Source organism: Cryptomeria japonica, chromosome 2 (genome assembly GCF_030272615.1).
Source record: "Cryptomeria japonica chromosome 2, Sugi_1.0, whole genome shotgun sequence".
NCBI classification, from domain to species: Eukaryota; Viridiplantae; Streptophyta; class Pinopsida; order Cupressales; family Cupressaceae; genus Cryptomeria; species Cryptomeria japonica.
In genome coordinates this window covers 679,903,039-679,922,492 of record NC_081406.1, presented here as the reverse complement: position 1 = coordinate 679,922,492, position 19,454 = coordinate 679,903,039, and the positions used below count along the sequence as shown (strand labels likewise).

At 36.6% G+C, this 19,454-nt stretch overlaps 2 protein-coding genes across 3 annotated transcripts in view; one reads left to right on the top strand and one right to left on the bottom strand.

Annotated features, from left to right (window-relative positions):
* Positions 1–3,566: 3,566 nt before the first annotated feature.
* Positions 3,567–4,655, bottom strand: LOC131871200 (uncharacterized). Its single transcript, XM_059215929.1, has one exon. The coding sequence runs from the start codon at positions 4,653–4,655 to the stop codon at positions 3,567–3,569; it is 1,089 nt and encodes a 362-aa protein (XP_059071912.1).
* Positions 4,656–13,901: 9,246 nt separating this feature from the next.
* Positions 13,902–19,454, top strand: part of LOC131036856 (uncharacterized) — a 29,648-nt gene continuing 24,095 nt past the window's right edge. For both annotated transcript variants that reach the window (XR_009104151.2, XM_059216842.1), the window contains exon 1: positions 13,902–14,723. Coding sequence is in view for 1 of the 2 variants with exons in the window: in XM_059216842.1 (XP_059072825.1) it covers positions 14,565–14,723 (159 nt within the window). In the remaining variant the exon portion in view is untranslated. The remainder of the gene's footprint in view (positions 14,724–19,454) is intronic.

Sequence of the window (19,454 nt, the reverse complement as noted above, 5' to 3'; positions counted from 1 at the left end):
TTTGTGCACATGAGAACCAAATTTTGACCATTGCGAGCGTGAGGGTGCTCTCGCACCAAACACATTGTTGTTTATATTCATATTGTCGATTTTTGTTGTTTATATTCATATTGTTAATTACATATGCAAATATTCAATTAAATTTATAAAAGGGCAGCCACCAAATACAACGAATACACAATAATGAACTGAATACAAGCAGTTTTGTAGGGTTAATTCAACATTTTAGAAATTTTATCAAATCATATTCCACGATTGCAATGTTTTATATCATAAATTTTTGTTGTTTATATTCATATTGTTGATTACATATGCAAATATTCATTTAAATTTATAAAAGGACAACCACAAAATACAACGAATACAAAATAATGAACTCATTACACATTTATTGGATCGAATATCGATATTTATATATATAAAAAAAGACATGTCTGCCAAGTCAATACAAGTATTACAAAAATGTGGCATATGCCATGTCCAAATTGATATACAATAAAAATGTAGAATATATCTACATGTATTGGTCATTCTATGACCAAAACTAACACTATATGATCCTAAACTTGTGGTGGATCATCAAAATCAAGCATCTTCGGCGCAGTACACGGTTCTGTAGATGGCTGCAAAACTACAATTCAAAAGCCAAGTTAGAATTCTTTTGTAGAAAATAGTTCACAACTAACATCATAACTATGCATTTAACTTTAATTTCTTTGCAATTGAAATGTAGATTGCCTCATCAGCTGATCCAGGAGCTAATGTCTTCACTCTCCTCTCCTTGTCACTCTTAGGAGTTTTCTTGAAGACATACTTAAATTGATCCACGTTATGGCCACACTGCGAAGGAGTCTATTGTAGATTAAATGTACAATTAATACAATGTACTAACATAAATATATCAAAAACACTTAAAAGCTATAATATAGAGAACAATGACGTACCTGTGCCTGAGATGCTTCTCCAATGGACTGAGGACAGCTCACCATCGATGTAGAAACTGACGCTATTACCTATACAAAAAATGTACAAAGATTAAATACAATTAATATAATGATAAGTATTGAAGGTTGAAAACAATTAATTTTACATATCAAACAAAAGTGTACCGGATCTTGAAATGCTTCTCTAGTGCAAGGAGGAGGGTTCGCTATTGATGAAATAGGTATGGATATTTCCTGTATGAAAAAATTATAAGATTATAATATATCACAAGTTCACATGTACATGTGCATATAATCATGAAATCAAGAAAATGAAGTAGAGATACATACCTCCGCCCTCTCTTGATCTGCGGGCGAATTAGATGCATTCAACATATCCACCAAGCTCAATGGCCATTGTACATGTAAAATAGACAAAAAACACTAATCAATCTACAAACCCCAACTAATACTTGATTTCAACATTTTCAAACAATTGTACAACTAAAAATGTGTTCAATTACCTTCTTCACACGTTTTGGCATCTTCGAGGAATTCTTTTTCTTAGGACGAGCCCTAGACGCGGAGGGGGTACCCTAAAAACACAAAATTAACATGAGATATTAGTACAAATAATAAATTAAACATAATTTTAAAAATCTAAAATGAAACGACTTGCATATTCCATCAAAACAATACATAAAAAGAGTTGTACAAAATATGATACCGTATAGCCTTGTAGGCCAAAATCGATCGCGGAGAGCGTGATGTCATCAATCTGGGACATTTCATCCCTTGTCAACACCTACAAAGCATAAATTGGACCAAACATTAAAGATAGTTAGTATATCTTGTATTTTTTTGAATTTAAAGTGTACTATTCTATTTTAACATGTTACAAAATTTATACCTCAGGCATCGAAGTTGCAACTATGGTAACTAGGGGAGGTGTATGGGATACCGCTGCTGCATCCTGAAATGCATATTATTTGTCTCAATTTAAATCGATGTATAAATGAAAATTCATTTATGTAATTACAAATTTAAAGTGACTGATAAATAAAATGTTATGAATTCAAATCAACACACCTGTGTCTGTGGCTCATGGGCAAACACCATGTCCATCAACTCATCTGTCAGCGCGACATCCTCAACCGTGTGAGCTTGACATCTACAACCGCAAATCATGCATAGATGATATGAGTATCCATCTGCACCGGCTACATCATCTATCCCCGAGCATATCCCCGAGCAACTGACACACATATGCTCGATGGGCTCTCTGTTGCCCTCTAACGGCTCATCATCCAATACAATAGGGTGTGCTAATGATGTCCCATGCTGGATGATGGCACCAATCAATGATGTGGCCGCTTGAAGAGTCTGTAGCTCCATCGACTCTTTCAGCTCTAATGGGACAGCTTGATGCACCTTGGGTTTGGGTGCTAGGGGGCGGCGACTCTCCGCGACTAATCGCCTACGGACTCCAGGTCTATCTTGGGCAGAGCCACCACCTCTACCATGAAACTCTCTCATGTCAAAATAGTTTGGCCGCACATTGAGCACAAACTCACAATATATTTTTCTCAAAAAATATAATGGCACCTCATAATTATTACAAGGTGGATCATCAAAGACCATCCACCACCTCTGCCAAAAAAGATTCTTCATCTGCACATTGGTACACCAATGTATGGGAAACCTCTTTGCATTAAGAGGTAATGATTGACCAGTTTTGGGATCAACAAAAAGGGCACATATTTGTTGTTTAGAAATATTTTTGTTTTTTTCTCCATCGTATGATAGCCCATTGGCATAGAATTAACGACACCTATCCCTAAAGATTCCCCATTTGGTAATTTCTATGGAAACAGCTATGGCACCACTAGCTAATGTTTCTAGGCTAGTGGCAAGGGATTGATGATGGTCAAGTTCAGAAGTTTTCAATTTTACAATCAGTTTATTGATTTTAGACGTATTTTGTCCTAACTGATTAATTAATTCTTCCTGTGTTTCGATTGTGCGATCAAAAGGAGGAATTGGGGGCTGTTCTTGTGTGTTTTTCAGGAGGTGCATTTGATTGTTCTTGTGGGTTTTCACGAGGTGCATTTGGTTGTTCTTGTTCTGGATTAGAAGAATCTGGTTTTTGAAACAAAAAATGAAAAAACCTAATCAAAATTAATGAAATTAAATTCAAAATGTAAAACAAATTGCATAAACCAGAAAGAAAGACAAAAATAAACAAAAACTAACCTTGATCCATATCCTGGAGGACAAATTTAGCACCCCGTTCACCGTTTAGGTTAGAAAATGAGAAAAAATGAAGTAAAAAACGCGCTTTACGGGTAAATGAGACCCAGTTTTTTTTTAAAAACTTTCTTTTACCAGGCACCGCGTACTCGGTATTATTTGGATTATTAGTGCGTATGTGCTCATTTTTCTAAAAGCAGCACGTACGTGCTATCTTTTCTAGGCTCAAGAAGAACAAACCTAAGCGCGTACGCAGGAATTTGAAATTTTAAAACTGCATACGCGCTGCCTGTTTTTCCAATTTTTTGGGGGTGGTGTCCACTTTTCCGACCACCATCTTTGTGCACACGCCCTATCCTTGGATAGTAATGCTAGAAAGAACTCAACTGCCTCTTAATTTATATCCTCCAAGTTGTCTAGTAAAACATTCTCATTGTTGTAAATGGTTGTGATTTTGTTCCTGGATCTTCTCGCCTTAACCGAGTTATGGAAATTTTTTGTGTTTCTGTCCCCTTCCTGTAACCAACACTCTCTCAACTTTTGTCTGCAGCAAATCTCCTCTCGAGCTAGCACTTCACTGTATTGTCCTTTGAGGTCTCGCTCCTGCCAGAACATCTCAGATGTCATCCCCTTTTGTATTATATCTTCTTGCAGGGTCGCTAGCTTGTCCTCCAGATCTCTTTTATTAGCAAAAATGTTACCAAACTTGGTTCGGTTCCATTCTTTAATTTTTGACTTAATGAACTGCAGCTTCTTGACGAAAACAAAGGCCTTAGTACCGCATATTTTTGGGGCCCCTGACCACCATTCCTTAATTAATTCTCTTAGGTTTTTATCCCTCAGCCACATTTTTTCGAATTTGAAACGATATCTGATGGGGGGGCCATCAAAGGCTATAGTGAGCTCTACTGGTAAGTGATCTAAGGCAACCATTGAATGGATATTCGAGGCAAAAAGGAGATTGGTTTCCGCCCAGGGACCACCCAAGAAAAAACAGTCAAGCTTCTCTGCTACATGATGTCCTAGGATCCTTCTGTTAGACCATGTGAACTGTCCTTCCTTAGATTTGACTTCCCTGAGTCCATTGTTCGCCACAAAATTTTGGAAATTAACTCGGTTCGCAGAAAGGCCTCCCTTGCCCCCTGATTTATCACTCAGATCCAATATAGCATTGAAATCACCCCCAATAATAATAACACCACCATCCAGATCTCGCATGAGGGAAGACAAGGGTCTCCAAAAATTTCTTTGAAGATTGGGTTTTGAGGGTCCATAAACATTGATCAATGTGAAATGAACATTTAGAGGATAGGAATGGACCTTACATACCTGCCACATATTGGAAGCACAAACTTCCTCCACCTTGTGATTATTCGCATTCCAGAGGATACCCATACCTCCTGATGCCCCCTCTGAATCTATGAAAACCCCCGTCCACTGCTTCCATGATCCCATGAGTATCTTAGCTTCTACTTTGTTCATCTTTATCTCTTGTAGGAAAACTATATCTAGCCTTAATTGATCTAATCCTCGTTTGATCAATCGGTGTTTGTCAGGGGCATTGTAGCCCCTGACATTCCAGGTTATGATTTTCATTGTCCTTCAGGAAGGGTAACACCCTTCCCTACTATCAATTTACTTTGACCTTTGGCACTACCTGCCATTGCGATCTTGAACTGATTTGACTTTCTGCCTCTAACTCTCTTTTCCCCTATCCACACCTTGTTACACACAGGCTTCGTTTGCTCTATTGTCCTTGTTTCCGTAATGTCTTCCTCATCCATCCATCCCCATTCATCCTCCTCATCAATACCATCAGATTATTTGACATATTTGGGTTCATCCTTATCAAATTTTGGGAACTTATCCTTCTCCGGGTGTTGTAGTATCTCCAAACTGATTCTTGTTTCTACAGTGGGGAAAGCCCTGGTGTTAACCTTGTCTAGGATATCAACTGCTTTCTCTACTCTTGCAATGGCCTCTTCTACCCAACCTGTAGCCTCCTTCTGTTTGTTAATAAGAGCAACATCTGTTATAGTTTCTTCCACCTCCTAGGTGGTATCTTTGTGAGCCATCTCGGCCTCCCCCTGAGTAAAGGGCTTTTGCAGAGGTTGGGTCATGTCGTCATTGGATCTCATCTCCTTCCTTGTACTATCCTTGTTCACAAAATAGATCACCTCATCTTCTATCATAGTCTCCACAGTTTTCCCCTTAGAGCCTATTAAACAGGTTTCCTCCGAATGTCCTTCTTTTCTACAATGCTTGTAGATTTCGTTAGATTCCTCCACCTCGATTTTTTGGAGCCACTGTCCTGCATTTGTTATGATCTCCACTTGTCCTGGAAGTGGGTAATGAAGTTTCCATCCAATACATATTCGCGAATACATGCTAAAGTCTTTGGATTCAATAGCCTCATCCGCTCTGATGTAGAAACCCAGTTTGTTGCCTAAGGTTTGGAAGAACTCCTCATTCCAGTATTCTCTGGGAAGGTTATATAATCTGAGCCATATCGGTACCTCTTCAATCGGAGCCAACACCGGGTTGAAGTTAGGTTCCCAATCCCTAATGTACAAGCCCCTCTCGCCCATAAAGAAGGGACTGTTGTTTAAAATTCCTTGCTTATCCTTACTGTCTTCTGTGATTACCAAGAAAAACCCATTTGGAAGGGTTTTGAGTTCTATTTTGCATTTCCAGTTTTCAATACACCAACCTTTCATCTTTCCCACCGACGGCCAATCACCAAAGCATTTACAAATAGTCCCCTTTCCCGAAAGAAAGTGACATAATTGTTCCAGCTTTTGTTATCTATCATCAAAGAGATTTTCTCCGTTCTCATAACCTCTTTTCTTTCCGGGTCCTTCATCGCCTTCTGAAAATTTCTTCTCGGATGCCATTCTTTCTCTTGGCAATGTTGCCATATTATTTTCGGGCCGTACTCCTTATTGCGATGCCCTTGGTTTCTGAAGCTCTCCTTTCTCAAATATTTGGACTTTCGTGCTGACGCTTCCTCCCCCTATTGATTGTGAGAATGAAAAAACCTGTCCTAATCCTCCCAAGCCTTACTTGGATTTTGCCAAGGACGTTTACCAGGTCGTGGCTGTGTAAAGTTCTGCCGTGTTCCCCGATCTGCAAATCTTCGGCCCTAAAAGTCATCTCCCTGCGGTCGAAAACCCTGAAACTCCCTTGGTCGAAGCCCCAGTCTCCTCCTCTGCTCCTTCTAAAATTTCAAAAAAGGGTTTGAACCAAGGATGTAAGCACTACAGGCAAGAAGCCCCACTATTTCTCCAAGGTTCTCCCCAAAGTAAGAGTACTCCATTTTTTACACGGTAGAGACGAACCCGTGGGGGTTTGAACCTAGGTTGTAGGTACTACAGGCAAGAAGCCCCACCATTTCACCAAAAGGTCATCCCCCAACAACATAATTATTTATTATAATTGATTTGATAAAATAAAAAAAATGATGATCGCTCATTCAAAGTTTTGTGGAATAAACAATTTTGTTTTATTCTATACTTTTTCTCCTTGTTTCCAATGAAAATGTTTTTAAGTGGCTAAATAGTTTTGTAAGTTATGTTAAAAGTTCATAATTTCCTTTTTTTTTGGGCATAAAGGTTAATGCAGTGCATGTTTAAGTTTCAAAGTTCAAAACTTAAAGAGATAAATAATTAGTTTTTCCTTCAAACAAAATATTCTATTTCATTGAAATCTCACGTTTATTATTTTAATTAACTTTTTATTTGATAAACTTGCACGTGACACCTCCATTTGCTCCGAATGATTTATTTAAGCTTTATACATGACTTTCCTTATACTATTTGAAACAACAAAATTTTAAAAATTTAATTTATAATTTTAGGGGTGTATGTATTGGTTTTTATTAAAAATCATCATTTACCTATTCAATTAGGGGAATGTAAATCATGTACATTTGACTTTTAAATATTAACTAATTGAATTTCAAAATTTTAATAACTAATTAATAATATATATTTACATGTTGATAAATAATCTGCTTAATTTATTATGAAATTTTTAGTAATATTAATTTATTTTTAAAAATATTTTATTTTTGAAAATTTTATAATTGTATAAATAATGATTTTTTTACTTTTGTAAATTTAGATGTGAGATAAGACAATCAGTTGATTTTAAATAACTTATTTTTAATTTATTGTTGTTGTTGATTATTAATGCACTCTCTTTATTGTGAACAAAGACAACATTCAAGCAAGAAACAAATCCAACAAATTGTCAAACAACCTAGTAGAGGGTAAGATTCTTGGCTTAGCTTTTGTTGCTATTTCTTATTGCCATTTCCTTTAACCAATTATAAAGTACAAAACTCTAAAAGAAGTATAGATTCTTCCTTTATTCTTTTCTAATCTATAAAAAAAGATTATATAAAACTACTCACTTGACATAAAATACAGGTAAAGAAGTCAATTTTTAATTTTACTATTTTTAGTAATATATCAAATTCATTTCCTCAAAGACATTATATTTTTTCCATTGAAATTACATTAAGTTATGGTAATTTGCTTGCTATTGTTTCCCATTCTAAATATAAAATTAAAGATATTTTTAATATTTTTTTAAACATTTGATGAATTAAAGATTAATGTCGGATTTCCATGAAATTTGTAGTGTGAAATATAATGACATTTCTTATATTTTTAATATCTCCTAGTCAAATTGCATAAAATCTAACAATCCATGATATTAAAAATTTCTAATGTCATAGTCAATTAGAAAATAGTTTTAATATTGTCTTAAAATATTGATGGAAAAAGTTCACTAGTCTATTCTTTACTATGTAGGAAGAACAAGATGATGAAGATCATGCACACATCAAAAGCTCTTCGTGTTGCAACATTTGCTAAGTGATAACTAATTCATAAATCTTCATCATGTTAATAATGTAATATGCACCAAACAAATTTTTAAATGTTAAATCTACAATTGTACTTGAATATTAACAAGGATTCAATGATAAATGTTGTGGATTTACTACATTTGATATTAATTGTTTTCCATGATACTAAAAAATGATATCCCAATATCAATGTCTAATAATGAATGTTGTATTATATTATTCACTTGTTAAATCTTGTGTAGCTCAATATCGTAGTGGCCTCACATTCTACACACACTGCACACATACTTCCAATAACAAGAAACTTTCCATTTTCGACAGGAACTTGACACTATGCGTCTCTTGTTATAAAGGTGCAAAATATAGTCTTTTGCCCGTTATTCTGGGATGTTGCTACTATGTCTCTAGGTTCATGGTGAGATTTTTTTGCTATCAATATAGATATCTATAACTTTTTGTAATTTCAGGATATGATAGGGAGGGGTTGTAGTTGTTGGGGGCAAAGGGTTTTGATTTATAATTCTTAAAAATTATTTATATAAAAAATAATTTTATGATAACAACAAGCCTAAGTTAAATCGATAATAACTTTGTATATTAAAAAATATTTCATTATAACTGTAAGCCTAAGTTTTTTATTAGGGGTAAAATAGGTTTTGAAGGGGCCCTAAAACCCTATACAAAAGACCATACCAGGTCCAAACCAACAAGTTTTGAAGGTACCTGAAACCCTATTACAAAATGTTGCCTAGAAATAGAACATTGCTAACTAACAACCAAACTACAACAGTTAAGAAGAGATTCCAACAACTATAACACCAAGGCGACAACCACAACACAAACCTTCTTAGAAAAATCAACAATCTTGAGACGAGGAAAAAACTTCAAGCGATAGCCTCTAACAAAATAAAAATGTTAATATCGCTTCTTCCAAATGTAAATACAAGATCCCATCACCATCCATAATCTCAAGAGAACAAAAAGGAATGAAGTCTAGAAAAAGGGCACCAACAACCTCCTTGTAGCAACTCCCAATTTCTCCCGCATGAATAGTCTCCACCTCAATAGAAGTATGAGAAGACCTTTGATGCAGATACAAGATCCCATCACAAGCCGCAAGAACACTCTCCACCTCAATAGGAGAAACAAGGGCTAAAACTAGGGTAAGGGTAGCATAAACCCCCTTGTAGCAACTCCACATCCTTGAAGATAATTCAACCAAGATAGCCCAAAGCCTTAAAACCTAGGCACTAGGAGACCTTTACTCAAAATTAACTTCACCTCAATATGAGATGGATGAGTAAAAACCAAAGTAAGAACAACAAGAGCCTTCTTAAAGAAAAGACACAACATCTTGGAAAAGAAAACCAAAGATGCCTCAAGTCTTATGATACCCACAACCACTCCAAAAGAAAGAACATAATCTTCTTCCAACAAAAACAAAAGAAGAAGAAGATCCTAGAAATAGGCCAAGAAAACTACAAACAAACACAACCTTCATAAACTACCCCAAAAGACTCATGGGTCATACATAGTCTCAAACTTAGGGAGAACCACAAACTCCCCCTCCACAACACAACCCCAATTTTTAAGCACATCTAGGAGGACAACTTCAAAAAATACTAAAGTAGTAAATGGGCAAAGTAAGATGAAGAAGAGATAAAAATTTACCCACTAAGGCAAAGCCTGAAAAAAACCACCCAAATCCAACCAAGGGTTACCCTCACAAAGAAGCCTAGAAGGCTTGGCAAAAAACTTTGCACTCATAGCAAACAAAAACACCCGAATACTCCTCAAAGGAGAACCCACACTAAACACAACACAAAAGAGGACTCCAAAGTCCCCAACATCCATAAGTCATTGGAAAACAAGGAGGGCACTAAAACCAACCAAGCCCAAGTGCACCTCTAGTAAACCATGGATTGGATCCAACTACAAGACCTCCGACAACAACACCAAGCGATGCAAAACAAGGAGAGGAGGAAACCAAATGCTTCCCAAAAAAGTGGAGCCAAAAACTATAGTAGAGAGACAAAGTCCCTCACACAAATAGAAAGAGACAACATAAAAAATAGGGGTTGGCCAAGGAAAGATCGCCAACCCCCACCCCACGCACAAACAAGACCAAGGCAACTGCTCCTTCCCCATTCGTGTCTCCATCCTCATTGTCTTTTTCAACTCCATCATTGCTTGAAAATCTAGCTCCACTATCTGCTATGCTTTTCATCGTCTTCATAATTCTAGATTTTTATCTTATGGATGCTTTACTATAAACCTAAGTACAAAAGGAATTTTGTAACATTCAAAATATATTTGAATATTTAATTATTAGAAAAATTACACCATTCATTTAAGTGACAAAGTGAAGGTAGTAAAGCATCATTATTAATAACTTTTAAATGTATAAATAATTTAAATATTGATAAATTATATTATTTATTTATATATAAAAGAGGAAGTGACAAGCAATTTTGTTAGTATATAAAATTAGTAATACTCATATTCATGAAAGATGGATTTTTGTAAATTACTATTAATAAAATATAAATAAATAAGAAGTGATTAAACATACATAGTTGAATTCTAATAAAATATCAGCTAATTTGATATGCTAGAAAAAATTACCTAAAATATAATGCATGATTCATAGAGCACAACACTTGCTAAAAGTTGTGCAATTGAAATAGCAAGCTAAGTGAATATGATATTAGAATAAACTATACCACTTGATTCAATATAATACTAAAATTAGTAACTGTGGTGTCACAAATTGCACCCTATGCAATTCACATTACATAAACCTTCCCTTTACCTTCCCTTTAGCCATAAATCCAGACAATTCCAAACCTTAGACTTTTATCCTGACCCGCTAACCATCTTTGCAACTTTCCATGCCTGGCTTCCTAATTGTGAAGTTTGAATTGTGCCTAGACGTGTGCGCGTCGTAGAGACGTCCATGTCTTGTGCATTCATCTCGCGAATATCTGAGACTGAGTTAAAAGTTGGAACGTTACACTTACTGTATTTGGCAATGTAATGCTCCTGTTTGACCGCACCAACATCGGGAACAACTGGCAATCTCATATAAAGTTGCCTTTTCCACTCCATTTTCATTTTATTCAAGCTTCTCTCTTGATTCCTCTAGCGCTCTTGATTTTCTCGAACATTCACAGTATACCTGCACTCTATTATTGCATATCTTTGTTCATAGCATTCTACCACCCGCCATTGTTCTACACAACGAAGCTCCATAACCTCAAAGCCTATCGCTACTCTTCACTCCAACAAGCTCCATATCTTCTAGTTTCGAAGGAGGGTAACGCTTTGAGTTGCACATTTGTATTGTCTCAAATCTTAGCATAATAATCTCATTTCATTTATATCTATTTTATCTACAATCATGTATATAGGTTGTCCTTGAAGGTGGAAACACCAAAGCAAGGATTTGACAGAGGCAAACCTCTAAGCATAGTCATCATAAGATTTTGTCATCAAGCTCCAGTGAAGGACATTGCTTGAGATGGAGCTTCATTTTGTGGGTCACTGTAAGTATTTCTTTGCTTCCTCCTAGTCTTTATGTTATTTCATTTTTGTTTTGTATTTAGCATTTCAATGTTTTTGTGGCATCTAGTTCATAAGACATTGTACTTGTTGTTTTGTAGTTTCTAGTATAGTCATTTTCGTTTTGTTAGCATAGAATGCTTGCACGCCACACTATCATCCTAGGTAGAGAGCATACAAAACCATCCAAGGGGTCTTTGTGACCTATACTTTTGTCTCTCATGAACTAAACTTTTTTATCAACTAGTTTAGATTGGTTAAACACACTTTCCTTTTCATAGTGAACAAACTCAGAGGTCATAGTGCCCTAAAGGTTTGTTTTGAGTGGAGAGTTGGAGTTTGAGTTCTTGAGGGGTTTGACCACCTTCCATAGTGGTTCGATTTTCCTCCTCTATAGTGACCCCCTAGGATGTCCTAGTGCTTCACCACTATGAGCATCACCTAAATGCAATGAGTGCTAAGTGGACCATTTGTGCTCATGAGAGATAGATTCTTGTAATCAATGCTCATGAAATATGGACTGCTAAAAGATTGACTCAAAGCTACACAATTGAATTTCAATAATTTATCATATAAATTAGTACATTGCACAAACAATACCTCAAATGTAAATGAATGATGTAGTGACCACTATCATGAATGTTTTGTAAATGGGTAGCAATCTATGTGGACTTGATCTTGAGGAAAACTCCATGGTCAAGTAATTTAATTTGAAGTAGAGATGAGATAGATGACCTCTAAACAAGTCATGATGCATCCCCTTATGAGCATCGCCTACATGCAATAAGTGCTAAGATCAATCATGCTCATCATAGATAGGTTCTTATGATCCACTATCCATGAATTGACTAAAAACAAAACATTTAAGTTCCAATAAAAATCATATAATTTGATACAATATGAAAATATTGACTTAAATATAAATGGATGAATTAGGGAGCATAAGCCTCAAGACTTGCCAAATCTTTTGTAAATAGCATAGCAAGTTAATTTAGATTGCTCTTAGAGGATACTCCATGGTTTAACTGTTAGAAAAATGGTTGTCGTTGCACCAAAAGATCGACCTATTAATGCCCAATACAACTACAAGATTTAATGTATCCACAGGAGGTGCTTAAGCCATGCCGCAAACCCGAGTCCTGCGCTACACATCACAAGGAGACCAAGGGCGCACACCTTGCAACAATCCCCTCCTCCCCCGTGCGAATGCAAGTGAGGGGTTTGAACCCATGACCTAGGGTTTGATACCACTTCTTAGAGACTCGGTTGCCATTGCACCAAAAGATCGACCTATTAATACCCAATACAATTGCAAGATTTAATATATCCACGAGAGGTGGTTAAGACATGTTGCAAACCCGAGCATTGCCTTGGAGACCAAGGGTGCACACCTTGCAACATTAACATGCTTAAATCGTAGTACAAGGATGGGTGACCTCTCCAAAAGTAATAACACATCACCCCCCGTGAACATCACCTAAATACAATGAATGTTAAGTGGATTGTTTGTGCATATAAGACAAATTCTTATAGACAACTACTCATAAAATACAAGAAAATAAAAATTAACTCAAAAAACTATACAATTAAAACTCAATACTTAGTAGCATTAATCGTTTGGGGATTTAATCGACAAAACAAAAGTTTAATATTTTTTGAAAAAATCGAGAAAAAATCGAGTCTACAAAAAAACATAAAAAATTACATAAAAACAATTAAAATTAATTTTTTAATATTTAAGAGCATTTCCATAGCATAAAGATATTACTTTAACATAATAAATTTTTTTTTTTACAGAATACATTGTAATAAAATTACTGTAGAAATTAGTTGGTTTTCTATTAAATATTAATAAATATATGTTTATACTTTTGAATATTTAATAGAAATTATTTTGTTTTCTATTAAACATTAAAAAATATGAATATAAATGTTTATGTTTTTGATATTTATCATAATACATAAAATAATTTCTACAATCACGTTTATATTTTTTAATATCTAATAGAAAACATAAAATAATTTATAGTCATTTTTTTAACAAAATTTATTGTATTTAATAGAAATATAAAAAATAATTGTAATATTTTTTTAATAAAATTTATATACTAAAAATAAAATAAAAATATTTAGTTCTTTTTAAAAAAACATTTATATTTTTAACTTCGAAAGCAAAATAAAAATACTAATTTTTTATTTCAATTTTAAAAACAAAATAAAAAATACTTTTATAAAACATATAATTAATAAGTAAATTAAAACACGTGAAATGCGAAATGCAAAATATGAGCAAAATCAAGCAAAATGTGCGAAATGCAAATTATGAAACAAGAAAGTTCGCAGGCATGCCTGTTCGAAACCCTAGATCTATCTCGGCTCTAGCTTGCGATACGAAGGCAAATGCATCTTCGCATAGGTTTGAAGTGCTTTCCTCCCCTCCGCCATGTGCTAATGGAGCTAACCGCATTCAAGTGAACTGGAAAAAATAGACATAAGGAATGGGCACTCTCGACCCTTCTAGGGTTCCGAGATCCCCGTCGTCCAAAACAAAATTTTTAACAGGGCCTCCACCTGCGGATAGGTCTATTGGATGGTCTTGGGGGCAAGGGAACCCTAAACCTTCAAAATTTACTTCTATTTCAGCCTCTCGAGAGGAAAAGGGTTGGCAGGTTGTGCAGGGTCAAAGGTGGCCTAGGGCAAGGAAGGAGTTGACTCCACACAACTCCCTTCAAAATCTCGCCACTGGTGCTAACAGAATACCATTAGAACCCCGACCTAGGGCTTCCCGACCTTCGAGTCTCCCCCATCTGCCAGCAACACTCAACCCTTCTGTGTGGCCACAACATACTCTGGCCTAGGTCTGCGATACTCAAAAGGTCAATAATAACATCGCTTCCACTAAGAAAGAATCTCTCGTTCGAATCTCCACATAAAATCAAAGATCGAATTTGGATCCTATGGCAGATATGGAGTGTGATACCCTAATCATTAGTGATAGTTGTACCAATGGACAATGGGAAAAGTGCAAAAACAAGGGTCTATTCGGAAAACGCTGTGGATTTGGCTCCGCCACAAACAACATCATTCAATGGATTAAAGCCTCTTTCGGGAGCCAGGTAAGTATTATTACCCTGGGAGATAACTTCTTATTCATTTACTACCTCCCTTCGAATCTGAAAAATCAATTGCTGCAAGAAAAATATAGGTTTTTCAAAGGTCATTATTTCATTTCTTGATTGGAAACCTAATTTTTCTCCTAAGAACTATGAGGATATTATCATGCCCAGATAGGTTGTTATTCCTAATCTTCCTGTGGAATTGCTGCACAAACATTATTTAGTTAAAATTGGTAATCGGATGGGAGGATTTCTAGGCATGGATAAAAAAATTTCATACTCCTCCAATGTCAAAATCTTGGTAAACTTAAAGATGAATACTAAAATTTTGAAACCAATCATTCAATATATAGACTGAAACCAGAAATTTTTCAAGGAGAAATTTTGTTGACAAATGTTATAAGCAATTCAAATTCGTGTTTTAATAAATTTTATTATTATCAATTTGCCTAATCGCGATGAAGTCTGTGGTAGTCCTAATCTCCCTAAAGGTGATGTTTTTGTTAATCTTAACCCCAATGGTGGGGGTTTTACCTTATCCAGTATTCCTAGAGCTGTTGTCCTTCCTATGAACACCTCCAAAACCCACTGTAATAATCCAGAACTGGATAGAGGGGGAAATCATGGAAGGAAAACCCCTGCTCCCCACCAGCCTTGCTATTGTTCCTAAATCAGGACTAGGGGACTCTCCACCCACCCCCCTCCTCCCCAGGGAGAGTCTAGTCATGTAGATGGGTAGATAGCTGCCTCTGAGGATGCAAGGGTAATCACTCCCTCTGTGAATGACACAACACTGAACATCTCTATTCCCGATCAGGATATCGTGGGGATTGTAAATCACCGAAGTGATCAGGCTCCCTGCTCCCATGCTTGTGCAGTAAGCTTGATCTCAAGGAATGTGGAGAACTATGCCCCCTCTAGACTTGGTTCAAATGACAATTTGAAAATCTCAGAGGCCAATAACAATGACAAGAATGAGAAGCCAACAGAGGATTATGACAGAATTGAAGAGGAAAATAGAATAATCCTAGAATATGTGGGTAATGAGGTGGCAAACGACCTTATGGAGCAATTTATAAATGAAATTGCCGATGAAGAGGAACTGGCCCTGCAAAAAAGACTGACAATTGTAAATATTTTGGAATTTATCTCTTCAGAGGTGAATGAAGTAGAGGATATGATGGCTAAATTGAGAAAGATCAACTCTATCCCTCAAGATGAAATCCTAGGCATAGCAGAAACAATGAAGAATCCTATTTCTCCAGACTGTGCTAAAGTTCTAAGGAAAAAGGGTAGGAAATCCCTATTCAAACTTAGAACCAAAGTGGGTGAGGCCGCTGGTCAGGTCAAATTAACTGCTCTGTTCAATGTTGGGAAGGGGAAGGTCCTTCCCGAGGTGCCACGAGGCTCCTAACATGGAATGAATGCCCCTAATAAGCAACAGATTATTAAACGATGTATCACGAACATGAATCCGAAGATTATACTGATTCAGGAAACTAAGCTTAGTAGTGAAGACTCAATCAACTTTAAAAAACAACTAGGTGATAGCCCTAAAAATGATTGCACAAGAATTTTCACTTTTGAGCTTAAATATTGATCATTCTAATTGTATTGTGTCCTCTGTCAAAGTTCAAAGTCTAGGGTTTAGGGTTTGTGATTTTTCCGACTAAGCCTTGTGAAGAAAAAACCTTAACATTGTTATATTTTGTCGTTACCTTTTCCCACTTAAGCCAAGGGTTGGTTACCGTTGGCGGGGCCATTTTATTTTCTAAGCGAAGTTATGTTCGACCGGTCCATCTAATGATTTCCTAAGTCACGCGAAAAATTTCCTTGTAGTTGGTCTCATTTTAATATTTGTGCCCACGCCAATCAAATTTTCCTAAGTCTAAAAATTCTGAGTATTTCGGCCTCTGGATAAAGGTAGGTTAGATCTAACGGTCTGCGCTTCCCCGTGGTTGAAAGTGCAGTGAAGATAAAGACTGCGACATCACGAGATGATGCCACGTGCCTTCGACAGAGAGAGGCATGCTAGCAGTGTAACTTTTTAAATCCTCATGTTACCGGTTTTTAGGAGGTAAAGATCGATTTACTCATGGCCCTATCAATTAGCACATGTTGCAAATGGATGATGATGTTATGTTCTGGGCGAAAAGGTGCCCGACTTTTAAATTTGAAAAGGTTAACGGGTACTGTGTTTGAACGGTAAAGTGCGAACATAGATTGGCCCTTGTATCCCCAGGATAGAAGTTGCAAGAAGGTTATGGACTGCGACATCATGAGATGATGCCACATGTCCTGAGCTGACTAGGAAAACCAATGGTGGGGACGCCGATAACGTTGGGTTAAGAGATGATATGCCATTGATTTGTCATGGTTTTTATGGGTCTACAAGCACCGATGGAAGGTCAATTGCGACATTAACCATTAATGATCGTTGGATCTGCCAGGTTGGGCAGAATCTGTGGCTGAGTTTCAAATTGATTTTAAAAGGATCATTTAAGGTATTGGTTGTAGCCCGCACGAGAAAGATAGGATGAGCAGGATGCAGACTTGTCGACTCAGAGTAGATAGCAACAAGTTGGGACACTTAGATGCTGACTTGTTCCAGAAGGATTATTTTGAATTTTTTTATTAAGTCGAAATTGATTAGATAGGCAAGGACGATATCTCAGAGGCGAGAAAGGATTGGGATAGCTTCAGGTTTAGATATGATGGATCACGGGTTCCCTGATGAATTCAGAGATCGCTTGTTGACAGGGATTCTGAAGCAGAAAATGTACACTCATGGAAGAATAAAATCAGAACAAAATCGTTCGCACAAGATGAGCCTTGGCAGGAAATACAATGGATGTGATAGGCATGATTTCTAGAGTCCATAGCTGATAGGTTGAATTGAAAGCACCAGAGTGAGGATTTTTCATGCGAATGAGCACCACTAGATGAAGTGTTTTGACTATAAATGTAATAGGATGGTGACTTAATTGGTAGGAGAAAAATGAAGCCTTTCTTTTTCTTTTTCTTTTTTTTGTTTTTTTGTTTTTCTGAGAGCAATTCTTTCTTTTGCAAGGAAAATGATGTTTGAGCAAGGTCGTAAATGGAGTTGTCGTACATTGTGATACCGGATGGATGTTCTCTCTCCTGTGTAAGTATGTTTATTGTTAGAGGGGTTGTGAAAGTGGGGAGGATTGCCAAAGGGGGAGTGAAAGCTGTTTCTTATGAAGAAAGGCCACACATGGCACAACCTTTTCTTCTACTCTGCCAATGGATGGCAGGGGGTTCTAAGAGAGAGCCCGCAGAGGAATGAAATGACATGTTCAAGTAGGGAGTGGCAGCCAATCATCCATGTGACTGCATGGAAGCTGCGACCCCTCCCCAACATATTATGTTTCTCCTGTAGCTCCTCCTTCCACTTTCTCTGATCCTGGGCATGAAGGCTTGAGGCCCTCTTCTATTTTGGAGGCAACTTTTCTTCTTGCCAGGACCTGGTATCCCTTCCAAGAAGGGAAATGCTTTGTAGGATAGAAGTGTAATATTTTACACTCCATCCGAAAGTGTTAGAGCGATAACGACATGGCTCAAGCAATTTTGCTTCTACCAATTTTCAGTTGAAGATATTGATTCACAGGTGCCAGCGCATGGATATAGAATATCTTTGTAACAGAATTGCATATGGCCTTTAGGGCCTAATTGTCGAGAATAAATATGTTGTTGACGTGTCTTTTAGCCTGAAGCTTGTTGCTCCCTTTCTTCTATAAAAAGGGAAATCAAGGCCATAAGAGGGGTTCAGATTTTTGGGGAGTCTCTTGTAGGTTCAAATTTTTCTTATTCCTTGGGTTTTTCCTCGTCTGTTTTCAGTAGTGAGTCTAGGTGAAGTGAGTAAGTTGTAAAGTCTTTTATAGAGCAAATAAAGAAATGTTTTAGTCTCAAGCTTTGCACAGGTGCTTGAAGGAGTTATATGTAAATTTCATCCTGTGATAGAAGTAGTATTTTGTTCAAATAAAAATAGAATCCTGACTCTTTTCTCTCCATTGTATGATTCTATCAATCTTTGAATGAAATTAACTAAGGGTTTATTTTATTCAATGCATTGTTGTGATGTATGTAGCTTTCTGTTTATGCTTCGGCCCAAGGGGTCAATTAAACTGCTTAATTAGAGTTGCAGAATGATAGTGCTTGTGCAGGGATTGCAAATGAGATATACTGTAAGGCAGTATTATCTTAGATCTTATACTATTAGTTGAAATTCTGTCACATTTTTCAATTTACATTTTGTATCTTTAGTTGCCCAATGGAGTAAGGCACTAATCACTACTTGTAACCGTATTTAATAATCAACCTTGTTTTGGTTTCATTGATGAATTGCTACAATCTTTAAATATGAGGACATCATTGCTAAGTTTTCATGTATTTTCTGAGTTGTCTCGCCCATCTCATGCTTCAGTTTGGTCGAGGATCACTGAAGGGTTTGCCATCCTTGAGCATTCTCCCTTTCTGTTGAGCCCTTTTTATGAGATAATCTTCTTTGTTTCAGTAAATTCTTGAGTGTGGTGCAGAGATCAGGAAGTTCACTGAAGGGATTACCCTCCTGAGTCTTGTAGAGCCCAAAGTGTAGGAGGATTTGCGGAAAATCCTTGTCGCGGTTGGTCCAAGCCTGAAGGATATTGATAGTTGGAAGTGGCTTTCCATAGGTATTCGGAGGAACCAGCTTGGTCTCTGCCTTGAAGCAGT

What these genes read in the sequence shown, in the direction of transcription:
- LOC131871200 (XM_059215929.1), bottom strand. Translation starts at nt 4,655, where the DNA reads ATGAACAAAGTAGAAGCTAAGATACTCATGGGATCATGGAAGCAGTGG.